The following is a 13,248-nucleotide window of genomic DNA, read 5'->3' on the forward strand; positions in this document are numbered from 1 at the left end:
TTAGACCTCAATGCACTTCCGCCCTTCAAATTTGACATTATCAGCGATTTCTTACGCATCGGGGAAAACTTTAGCCTGCTGAAATGTCACGAACCTAGATGATAGTTCACATGGCTTTCTGATAAGACCATTTCACATTAGATCAAAGTCCTTTCCTTGTAAGATGTGTTCCTTGTTTCTTGTTTTGGGACTTGTTTTTTATGTCTCTATTCACGCTACACCGCTGGTGAAGGTAACGTATGCAAGTTTCATCTGAAATTTCCAGGTAGACATTTCCAGGTCTTTGATTTTGAAGCGACTAGAAACGCAATCTGACCAAAACAACTATCATCGCCGAAAAACGATGACGTAGTATGATATTATGAGTGCGATTTATTTTTGTTTTTTTGTCTTTTTGGAATTTAATTCAGTTCTTAGTATGTGTTTGGGTATATAAGACCAACTGTTTTCATTCTAGAAAAAAAATTGGCATAAATTTCGAGCCAGGTTCTTAGAGACATCTTCTTATTTTATTGTTTAAACATACATTTATTATTGATAGTTTGCTTCTGTTTTTTTTTGTATTGGGCATATTGCTTTAACGAAAGTCATTTTTTACAACTATCTTTAATCAAGGCGATTTTATTTGAACCCGTAACACATCACTATGACTAAATAACACTGGTGGAAAGTGGAAATATTTTTCTTGATTCCAAGATTAGCACTATCGATAAAAAGCTGAATTGATATTGTCTTACTTGAAAAAAAATGCTTTTCGATGTAATATTTTTCTTGAAATACTTTCTTATTTATGTTAGCTTGCAATTAAAAGAAATCCAAGTATCAGTGGTCAGATATAAATACAAGTATAAGATTTATGCTTAAACATTTTTGATTTGGTCAGAAAATACAAGTAACTTCATGATTAAAAAAACACAATGGTCATATATAACATGTCAATAAATATTTCGTCTTTTCCTTTCCTCCAGATTGAAGTGGAACTTCTTGGTAATTATAACATTAAGCGATTATGATCAAGTCAGTCATACGATAACTTTTTTGCAGTTGTTGCCACAATGAAGAATCAATTCTAGTCCAAAGAAGAACACATCTTTATTTGTAAAGTTTTCTCATTATCTTAGCCGGTGATTGAAAATGCAGGGAACTTTTTTAAACACCGGGAGATGATTAATTTCTGTGAGATTTTTTCCCAACATTTTACAGTTTTCTACATATATCATGGGAGAAACAAATTCTCCTTCAGTCTATTCTTGATTTAAAATATGTCTCCGCTCTCTATGGCAAGTCAAGATTTTACCATAAAGCTATAGCTCGCATGTTGAAAATTTCAATTTTACCGTTTCGAGTGAAAAAAAAAATTAGGCGGTAGACCTAGGCTAAAAGAAATTCCAAATCATCGGTACGTTAATGTGAAACATTTTACATAAATCTCTTGACAGCATCAAAGTAACTTGGATTGATTTCATTCTATTTCAAATCAATCCTTGATAGGCTTTGGTGAAATTGATTATGTTAAAAACATATACCTGATTTTAATAGTTATGCGCCTTATTCTAGGTCTAAAACCTTACGAAAAGAAAATCTATAATTCTAATCACATTAAATTATGAGCTTCTGCAAAGGGTTGGTACATCTAAAGTTTTGTATTTCACTGCGACCACATTCCAATAAGGTCATGAAGCAGTAAAAGACACTTGATAATTTTAGTGTTATACTTTTCCCTTCTTTAATGTGCTTAATTTTTTTGTTCATTGTTTGCTGTAATTAAAATATTAAGAGTCTATTCATTTAGAAATCAGGCAGTTCCTATATTATGGATAGCAGATGCTTAATTTTATCCTGCAGAATTTTTTTTTTCGAAATAAATGTTTATTTTATATATATATGTCCAATACTAATTTTGCACAAAATTAGAGTTATTTTCTTTTCAATGATTTTTTGTGCTTCCAATGTAATGAAATAGATGAAAAAAAAATTAAAACAAAATTTGTCATAAGTCAATCACTGCCTGGTTTTTGCATGGACACCCTCTGACATGTTTTCTACCTAAAAGAATAATTACGTTGGTAGAATTTCCCAATTTAATATCCATCTGCTCTAAAATTACTTGGACGAGATGCTTTATGATTGGAAGTAACACATTTCTTACAGAGGTAAAAACTAACGAACTATGACATATATCATCATCTGTTGTTGATTTCAGATGATCCACTGCACAATCCAGAAGAGAATGAAGGTGAGTACAACCAATTGTTTAAATACAGAAAAAAGCAAGACAATCCGATTAAGCATATTGTTTTTGACACAAATATTCATTAAAATGAATTTTCCAAGCATAATTAAAATCTGAAACATATATGACAGGAACTCTCTTCACTAGATTGCAAGGCATCATAGATATGGAATCTTTATTTCAAGATTACTCTAAGAGTACTAGTCATTATATTTAAAAAAATCAGACAGGAGGTGATTCAGTCATGTCAAAAACCGATCAACTGTTTTTATTTCTGATTTAGAAACTTTACATACCACATTACTGGTCGTAGTTTGGCATTTGGTTGTTGCAAATTTATAGATTGTGTATGGCATTGTCATTTTGCAAGATTGATCATTCTTGATTTTGTTGTTTTAAGTTGGAGATAAATTTTTGGTTTTCTAAAAAAAATTACAGATATGAATACACTATAAAAAATAGCATATATTCACAAAAAAACTCGACATTTTTTGTTTGGTGAATTTTTTCTACATCGTGGATCACCTCTACCATAAATCTGGATATGGTCGGAATTTCATATTTTCTATATGGTACTTAATCATAATATGTACAAATCAACCCTTACTACATATTAACAAATAATAATAGAACATATTCAAATGTTATTCATTAAGATTTTTTAAGATTGTCTAGTTTGGGTTTTACATATATATGTATTATCGACTGTATGCATATATTCATGGTATATCTTAAAAGCTAATTCGTATTATTAAAAACAAATCGTTATTTCGATTGAAATCGAGACTGTTTTACATGAATAATACAGTATTACGTCAAAAAGATTTGACAACGCGTATGAAGGTTCCTTAATAATTTACGTTTAGATTGTAGAATTCGATGATAAATGATCTTTATATTGATATGTCTTTGTTTTAGGATATTTTGAAGGAGATATAGATCTTGACCCTGAAGTAAGATTACGTTAGATTTACAATTTAGTTGTTACATCACTAATAAATCAAGTCAAACCTACAAAACGCTATTAAAAAGTGTTAATATCAAGACAAATAATATGATGTGACGTTAAGCAGATATATAAATGTATACATGTTTTTATGTGATTTTGTTCATCTGAATGGATAGCTGTTAAGTGTCAGTCCCTGTAAGAATCAGGCAGTGGGTGAAACATGGTATAAAAAAACCCATCCTTTTTGATAGTGTAATTTGACTATTTGCACCCTCAGAATCAAGGAAAACAGACTAGATTTTCCATATCATGCTGGACCATTGAGTTGCAATTTCATTGAAATGCGCTGAAAATTAACTTTTCAAGGGCGGATAACTCTATCAAAAACTTCATTTTTCTTAGATTCTATTGAAAAAATTCAGAGCAAAGCCGGTGATGCAGAGATCAAATAACGGTCTTTTCAAATAGAGAAAGTGTCATTGAGTGATGTTACATTGTCATATCGGTAGGGTTTTGACATGCATGATTCTGATTTTCCATTTTGCCTGATTCTTACAAACACTTACACTTAACTAATAGATAACGACATTACTTCCACTGTGTCATAGGGATTATGTTTGAATACGTTTGGCAGGCTATGAATAATAATACTGTTGGAATATTTTTTAAACTTTTTTTCGCGGCATTAACTATTGAGTAATATATGCTTTTTTCCGAAGGAGCGGGATTAACATACACAAATTGTTGTTAACATAAAGTTTCTTTCTGGTGAAAACTAACAAAACGAAATGGCGACAAGTAGCAGTTAATTTACAATTTAAGATTTAAAAACGGATATCGATTTTTTGTTTCGCAAATGGTTTTTCCAAATGTCCTACAACTCATTTCACATTTTAAATGTTTACATTGTATTCCAGCGACAAGCACTTTCAGGAATGACTATACATTTATTATGTATATGAATAATAATACTGTGGGAATATTTTTAAAACTTTTTTCGAGGCATTAACTATTGAGTAATATATGCTTCTTGTCCGAAGGAGCGGGATGAACATACACAAATTGTTGTTAATTGTTGTATTCCCAGAGATAAGCTCTTTTAGGAATGACTATGATTTAATCTGTATATGGAGAAACAACCCCAATCACGTGTTCGCATGTTACTTTCAAGTGCACCACGGGCATCGAAGTAATTTGAAATAAGACAAAAAATATAAACAGCCATTCCATATAATTCATTCAGTAAATCATCAGAGAAGAGTTGCAGTCACATTACAAAATTTGAGATGATGGACACAATTAAGTTTTCATCAAAGCAGAAGGCTTGTAATTTAATAAAATATGACACGAGATTATAATATTTCAGACGAGATTGGCTATCAACACTCGGTACTATAGAACAGCTACATGGCCGAACGGAATTGTTCCGTATGAAATCTCCTCCCAATATAGTAAGTTAATAACGATAGTCTTGTGGCTTAATCAGTATTCAGTATCCGTGTGTCTTATTAAATCAATAAGTTAATTTTACTTCTTTGAGTATTGAAGAAAAAGTGGCAAAACCGAAAGTAAAAACGGGAGAAATTCGCTGGTTAAACATTGCCGCGAACACCAAGCCGTACAGGAACTATAACGTAAAACGAGTCCACCTCAACCTGCCGGATAACCGAGGTGCTCCGAGCAGTTCCTGCTTTTTTTTTTACAAAACCTTCCATGACGCTATGCTATTGAATTAAAAACGGATAATCGATACATGTTAATGAGAAGAGAGTGGCGACTGAAAACATGCCTTCCCTATTTTCAAGTACCTTTTTGGATGACATCAGCACGATAGTGTGTAGAAAAAGAGGGCAAATAGAGTTGAACAAGCGGTGCAAATAAAGCTGGATATTTTTTGTAACATTAAGTAACCAATCTTGAAAAAACTTTAATACATATCGTAATGAATGCATTTACGCACCAAAATACACTATTTATATATATTTGGCAAATTGATTAGATGGGCTATCTACTCGTCCCCCTTGTACATCTTTGGGGAAAACATATTTATGATTCTGTTATATAAAAAGTTGTAACTATATATTTAGGATTGCTGCGTAAACTTCCAAATGCTAAATGATATGATCAAACCAATTGAATGGCTTTTACAAACAAAGAAGATGATTTCTGAAGTTTTGTCTGAACGAACAATAACATATTTTCTTATGAATTTTGTTTCAATTTCAAGAAAATTTATGTTTTTTTTTGTTGATTTTTTTATTAAGATGATTTATTCATGGTATCGGAAAAACAACGGTATTTCTATGATACTTGGAAACTTTGACTGGAATACTTTAGAAGCTTTGTTGTCTTGGGTAGCCATAAACTGGTCAGTGTTGTGAACCACCATTCATGAAAACTAAGCTGAGACCCGGGCCGTTACTTTATAATACAAATTTGATTAGTTGTCCTGCATTTTGATTTGCAGCCAAGAGATTTAGATTTGTCATCATGAAAAGTATTTAATTAGGACCTCCACCAGCTGTCTGCATAACTTTCTGCCATGTGCTTCTTCTGTACATCTAGGCATGACATCCTTATCTCTTTCACCCCACCCTCCCCTGTGCGTCGCCATCGTTGTTTACGTCTCCCAAGATTCCTTTTTCCAGCTGGAGTCCCTGAAACTCTAGGGATGTTATGTGGCCCTCTTCTTAAGACATACCCTATCCTATTTCACTTCCTGGTTTTGATTTCCTCTCTGATGTCTCTTTTTGATGTCATTTCATATAAATCAAATTAAGAAAAGTATTTAAAAATATCAATTCATTAAATATAAAACGGCCTTAAACGGTATAATGTGTGTAAAAAGAACACTCTATAAAAAAATACTTAACACCGAGTGGTATATATTGCTTAAAGCAAACAAATAATATTTTCTAATTCTTTTCAATAAACAGGTTGCTGAATGTCTTTTGTCTGCTTAGTGTAAGGTATATTGCTATGTAAATATACCGTGCTTTTGTGCTTTGTATCAGCAGAGTAGTAATGGAGCTGTAAAATATAGTTTAATAATTTACTTGTTTTAAGCCAACGACATTCGTAATACATACATAGAAGCAATGCAAGAAATTGAAACCGATACAAAAGTTCATGGAAAAACATGTGTGAAATTTGTGCCAAAAACCAGCTCACACCATGACTACATTCGTATCGAACCACACACAGGGTGAGACAAAACCTTATGGTTTGACAGATGTATTACATATCAAGTAACTTATATATCAATAAGGTGTATTTCTTTGTTTTTTTCAATGCTTATATCTGAAATATCGAAAACATGTACATTTAGTAGCAAACGATTAAACAATTTACAGAAAAAGCAAACAAACAAAGACAAAAAACAGATATTTTTCTTTCATTTTGATGAATATTTTGGGGCTGAACAAAGTTTGTTAAATTACCGTATTCGTTGTTATATATACAATGTATGTCATCATGCAAAAAAAGGGAAAATACAAACTATAATACCAATACTAATAGGCGGAGTTACATAGCGATCGATGTACACTCAGTAATATCTTATCTATGTTTGTTTTAAAGGTGCCATTCTCCGGTCGGACATCACTCTGGGAAAGGAACAGTATCACTAGGGCATGGATGTGAAAGGAAAGGAACTGCAATGCATGAAATGTTACACGTTCTGGGATTTTGGCACGAACAAAACAGATATGACAGAGATAGATATGTAACGATCAATTTAGACAATGTTCCTGCTGGTAATTCATATTTAAACTAAAAAAAAACAATATAATACAACCTTTCACCTACAATGTCAGTCTGTCAGTTCATTTTGGTATATTGATAAGGTTTACACAACTTATATATAAACCAGTTTACTACTCTCTACCTCTTAAGGAGGTAGACCGAGGGTAAGGGACATTACTCATAAAATCAGGGATATATTTGTATCATATTCTATTTCACCAAAGCCTATCAAGCTTTCATTTGACACAGAATGAAATCAATCCAAGTTACTTTAATGCTTACATGACATTGATGTAAAATGCTGAATACAAACGTTCCAATGATTTGTAAGGGTTATGTCACTTACCCTAGGTCTACCTCCTTAATTGTACTTATGGTAATGGTGATACCCGCTATTATTGAAATATACCGGAAAGTACTAAATGAAAGCGAGAGGTTAAGCGCTAAAAAATAAAATTTAACCCATCATTCCCATCGGAAATGCATGTAACAATGCAAGACGGCTTTCAACTTTCCGGTTTTGATCTTGACATTGCCATTTTTTTATACCGACTTCCCATTTTGGCGTTTCGTTTTGACTACGGCCTAAAATTTATCAATTTGGTAATTTTGTTATTACCCTTTAATATGCATATTGAATCACTAAGTGAAACCATAGCTTTTTTCCAAAATTAAAAAAAAAAGATCCTTCAAAGAGTAATCAAGGGAACCAAAGTTCTAGTGGAAATCGAAAGAATGTAATCAAGGGACAAAGACCAGACATGGAAAACAGACACAGACAACAAAGAACATAAAATAACTAAAACAATATATATATAAAGTAACAAAAGTAGATGAGCAACTCGGACTTCACTAAAAACTGGGATCATGGACCAGGTGCAGCGGTAGGGTAAGCGTCTTATGTTTTTTTTAGAAACACACACACCGAGTTGCTCATAAATAGTCAAGTCCAGGGAAGACGAAAGAGGAAAGGGAAACAATGACACGTCAGTTACAGTTATCAAATCAGTTTTCATGGTGTAGATAGATACACTATATTCACATACAAGCAAAAATATAGTAATATAGCCAAATGAAGTATAAATTGCTGTAAAATCGTTCAAAACTTCAGATATACAAACAATGATGTCGTCAATGGTCCGTTCTCTACACAATAACGCCTACAGAAAAATAGTTGTACCGTTCTTTGATTAATGTTTTAGCACAGCAAAAGGATTTTAAAATGCATACAACTCATGACTCAACAACATATGGAATGCCGTATAACTTCGGTTCAATCATGCACTACGGACCTTATTCATTCGCCAAGGACAAATCAAAGCCAACAATCATCCCTAAAATAGAACCTAATGGTATCATGGGCCAGAGATTAGCTCTGTCTATTGGGGATGTGAAGATGATACAGAAACTATATAATTGTGGATCAGGTAGAGTAGTCAAAGGATAAATATACTTATACGGTTCAAAACAATTTCAAAACATTTAATATATATACAACACAATAAACTTCCACTGAAACCAACCATATCAGAAACGATAAGTCTTGCTTCCATTTAATGCTAATTTCATACACAGTCTATGCAAATTTTATTTAAAAAATGCAACAACAAATGACGAACGAAGACTGATTTTGTTGTCTGTAAGTGTTTCTGAATTAGAAATAAAAGTGAATTTGGTGGGTTTTTGACATGAATGGAATTCCTGATTTTCATTTAAAACTGTTATTTAATCATTTAGTAATACAAACAATCAAATTAATTTTACTAATCAACATGAAAACCACTTTGTAGCTTATATTCCTTACTTTCTTCGCTATAACATATGGTGCACAATTGCAAACATATATTTTTATAATGCAAACAAAATTTAAATTGTCTTATTATTACGAAAATGTTTCAGATACGAGCCACATCATTGCAGCACAAGAACCAAGTAAGCTTCTATTTAACATTCCACTTGAAAACGTTTAATATATTAATTCACGTAAATGAAAACCAAAGTGATGGTCAAAATATAGTGTTTTAATTCAGTCTATCTCAGGTTTAAATTCTTCAAGCGAGTTCATAAGTGCTCCTCCTCCGACGTTTGTTCTTAGTAATCCTTGCTTCTAAGGGATCGAATGTTTTATCACATTTTTATTTCATCATCGAAAACTGTCATTCCTTTTCGAATAAGCTTGATTTGATGGAGTGTTCCAACATTTTAAAATTGCGTTTATCAGTCGAATTTGTGCAGTTTGAACTCATGAAATGCAAAACAACAAACAAATTTACAAACATAAATACACATCAAACCAAAATTCTTTCACAAATAACAACAAAGAAAAACAGAAACAAACGAACAAAACAAAACAAAACAAAACAAAAACAAACAAACAAACAAACAAAAAAACCCCACAAAAACAAAAGCAAAACAAATGAAAATTTTACTTTTTTGGGTAGCATATTTAGTCAATTGTGATTTTGAGCATGGAATCACAAGTGGAAAGTGTAACCTTAAGCAGTTGCATGATGACCAGTTTGACTGGACACTAAAAACGGGAGGAACTGGTGTCAGTGGTTCTGGACCATTAGCAGACTATACAACTGGTGTCAGTGGTTCTGGACCATTAGCAGACTATACAACTGGTGTCAGTGGTTCTGGACCATTAGCAGACTATACAACTGGTGTCAGTGGTTCTGGACCATTAGCAGACTATACAACAGGAGCAGGTACTTACGTTTTCCAATTCATAGAAACAAAACCTCAGAACATAATGTGTCTTACCACTTAATGCAAATCTTACATATTTTTTATTTTAAGATCCTTATTTACAAATAAGATTCAATTGAGTTTTAACAACAATTACTGGTTTCTTGACGAAGAATTAAGGAATGAGTTTGTATTGGTAGTAACAAATTAAAGTATATTCTCTGCAAGTATCAGACAGTGAGTGAATCATGGTCGAAAAAAACCACACAGGTCTGTCCATGAAATCTGATTTAAAATGTTATCTGATATGCAGGAATGGCATTCATTTATTTTAAGTGTCTATAGGTATAAAAACTATAAATTATATGAAATGCATTGCAATTTAATCACCAAGGGAGATGAATTCACGTTTTCCTTATCATTCAATTTAAATTTTAACTTTGGACTCGCTTTCCCGCATCCTTTGACACTTCTAAGGCAACTGGACTGTCAAGCTATCTTCAAAGGACAATAAACTAAGTGCCCACATTGTCAAACACGTATGTTTTTTTCCGAGCGTAATCCATGTTTTTTTTCTTCAATTTTGCCTGATTCCAACAGATTCTAGCACTTAACACTGAACGAGTATCCAATTTTTCTATATGTTTCCGGTATAAACATTAAAAAATCGCATAGCCCAAGCCAGGTTATTTCGTATAAAATATTCAAAAATTAAAATCGTTACATATAATTTAATTTCTAATGGATTTCACTCCAGATAATAATAGGATAATTAATTGAAAAGAGTGAATAACAAAAATATTATCACGAGTGCCGAAGAACGCCTAGCTTTAAAGAGTCTGCTGAACTTGTTCCGCGCACGAAAACAAAGCAGAAATCCTGTTACGAATCAAATTAAGTTATTATCAAATATTACGATTGACATCCACAAATTTGTAAATGTTTGAACAACCAAAATGGAGGACAATAGTTATCTGGAAAGCAAATTGACTGAAAAAAAGTTTCGATAATTTTTCTCGTAATCAGGGAAATGAAAAAAGTAAATTGTAGTCCGAATGTATCATTAGATCACTTGTAATCAATTGAAATAATTTCTGTCATAATTGTTAGTGCTGTGAAACACTTTATCCCCCAATATTAAACTGTTTAACCTTCAGCAAGACAGCGTTTCTATGGTGATGATTTTCCTTTTCCATTTCGTCTTTCCCCGACGTGACACTTTTCCCCACGTGACATTTTATGTGCAACTCGGTGGGTTTTTCTAAAAAAAAAAAAAAGCAGAGGACGCTTACCATGCCGGTATACCTGGTATATGCTCCCAGTTTTAAGTTCCGGTTGCTCATTTTCTTTTCTTCCTTTGTAGGTGATATTTTGTTCTTGTTGTGTGTGTCTGTTTTCCCTTTCAAGTCTGTATCATTGGAATATATATTGATTTCTGCTTGGTTCCCTTGCTATTGTTTTTTTCCGGAAATGCAGACAAATAGTCGATTTTTTCCCGATTTTATTGACTCAATGACCACAAATCAAAATTACGCAATAAGCTATCATTTTCTCACTTCCAGCTTAAATTGACACCAAGAAATTAAATGAAACTGTAATACACACACTTATTTTTGGGCAGCAAGTTCAAGGAGCACAAATTAGATCAGCGATTTTTTCGGAATAGATCTAACATCAACCCAAAAATTCTCAAACATTAGTATTTATATTTTCTACGTTTTATTAATGGTCGGAAACAAAATGAATATAATTGTAGGGCACTACCTTCTTGCCGATGCTCGTCATCATCACAACAGTAAGACAAGAATTCAAACAGTTCAGTTGCCCAAAGGAGTTAATTGTATTCAGTTTAGCTACTTCGCCCATGGATCTCAGAGCAAGTCGTTCTTGGTCAAAGCAGAAGTTCCAGGTAGAGTTAACCATGTTATCAAACGATGGGATGGTGACCAACCAAACCAATGGACTACTCAGAGAATTAACATGAATGTACCAATACCATGGTTTGTAAGTATGAGTAAAACAATGACACGGACTGATTAACTTATAGGTACTTTTTCATGGCTGATGGCACGACTATTTAAAGGTTGTTAAACTCCGATTTATTGAACTGATGGAGAGAGTGAACTGTCACTAATCAATTAGGTAAAGGACAATCCGAAACATAATGGCAATTAATGGTCATTAGTTTCATGAAGGGAAAGCTTAACTTGCTTTTGTTTGTAATCAAAGTGGGAAAGAGCAACAAATAAGAAAACATTACAAACTTAAATAACCTCATGCATAGAAAAAAAAAATAAGACAGAATGGATCCAGGCTTCTTTAAAATGTTCTTTTCTTCACTTATTTTTTTAAAGATTCTCATTCTGTATTTGAGTATGTTTTGACAAATGTTACTTGAATATTTTACAGCTTGTGTTCGAAGCAGATATAGGGAGCGGAGATCGTAGCATGGTTGCAATTGACGACGTCAAAATTTATCACGGTCATTGCGCTTAAAAAAGTAAATAAAAGTAAAATAAAGTAAATACTAGTAATTCTTACATGCTTGATGTAACAGAAGTTAAACGTGTGTTTTGCAAGTTTATGAAAGTTAAAACAGTAATAAATGCAACGGATATTTGTATGATAAAAATAAGGCTCTTTACACATATTGATGATTTTCTTTTGCTGTTTGTTGTTAAGAGTTAATACAACAAATAAATTAAATTAGAAAGAATAAATTTATAATGTCTGAAATGTATTTATACATGACATTACCAGCATTCAAGACAGGATATCACAATTTTCAAAAAAAAAAAAGAAAAAGAAAAAACAACGAACGAGAAACCTTATTTTTGAAGAATAAAACTGATCTAAATTCGATATTTTACACAATCATGACCAAAATTAAAACAAAGCGCTTTGTTCGGTCATAGACCTTTAAACTTAGTAAACAGGTCTATGGTTCGCTTTATATAAAATTTGACCTAAAAATAAATGAAGATCAGTATGGATATTGCAGAATAACTTAGGTTTTTTAATATGCTTTCTGATTGGTTGGTTCTCTTTGAGCAAACCAAGTTATTTTGAATCTTTGTCGTCATTAACGTCGAATGGTCCGCACTCCACGATTCAAATAATTTCAACAAAATTACGTGGTGAGTTCATTATACGAATTTGAACTATCAATCGTATGAAATTAAGTTAATCGCGGTTTATGAGTGTTAACTAGTTATTTCGTTTAACTTGTTCAAAAATTAGAAACATTTCTTGATTACTTAGTAAAATGTGTGCTTACTTTGCCAACAAAATCAATTTTGCGATTCATCAAAACATGGCATAGGAACTCTAGTGCAAAGTGGAGCAAAAATATGTGAATTCTGTCAAATTGGCAAACTTGATTTCCAACTTGATTTCATTACACTTTTTTTTGCACGAGGTTTTGGTCACATGCTTCCACAACTTAAATATTCCACCAATAAAAGCAAATTGCATCAAGACAACCTTTGACAAAAATTATTTGTTAAAGCGTATATGACCCATATTTCGAGATCGAAAACCCAATTACAAACCTTCCAACTTCGTAAGTAACTACTGAAAGTTGAATAGAAACACTTTGTGACGTCAGTTTGACATGTAATGTTGCAACAAC

General features: G+C 32.4%; 1 protein-coding gene across 1 annotated transcript; it reads left to right on the forward strand.

The window, feature by feature from the left end:
• Nucleotides 1-108: 108 nt before the first annotated feature.
• LOC148625486 (zinc metalloproteinase nas-4-like) lies at nt 109-12,142 on the forward strand. Its single transcript, XM_088569077.1, has 12 exons — nt 109-232; nt 969-987; nt 2,204-2,236; nt 3,152-3,186; nt 4,549-4,633; nt 6,249-6,387; nt 6,762-6,937; nt 8,129-8,353; nt 8,826-8,858; nt 9,368-9,520; nt 11,374-11,621; nt 12,027-12,142. The coding sequence occupies exons 1-12, from the start codon at nt 164-166 to the stop codon at nt 12,111-12,113; spliced, it is 1,302 nt and encodes a 433-aa protein (XP_088425203.1). The 5' UTR covers nt 109-163; the 3' UTR covers nt 12,114-12,142.
• The last annotated feature ends 1,106 nt before the right edge of the window (nt 12,143-13,248 follow it).

This window comes from Perna viridis, chromosome 2, assembly GCF_037379345.1.
Source record: "Perna viridis isolate PV_CMFRI_1.1 ecotype Kerala chromosome 2, ASM3737934v1, whole genome shotgun sequence".
Lineage (NCBI taxonomy): Eukaryota > Metazoa > Mollusca > Bivalvia > Mytilida > Mytilidae > Perna > Perna viridis.

Excerpts from the sequence above, each read along its gene's own strand:
- LOC148625486 (XM_088569077.1), top strand. The coding sequence starts at position 164 with ATGTGTTCCTTGTTTCTTGTTTTGGGACTTGTTTTTTATGTCTCTATT. Across the intron at positions 8,859-9,367 it reads CATTGCAGCACAAGAACCAA|CATATTTAGTCAATTGTGAT; the intron begins GTAAGCTTCTAT and ends TTTTTTGGGTAG. Across the intron at positions 9,521-11,373 it reads AGACTATACAACTGGTGTCA|GGCACTACCTTCTTGCCGAT; the intron begins GTGGTTCTGGAC and ends ATATAATTGTAG.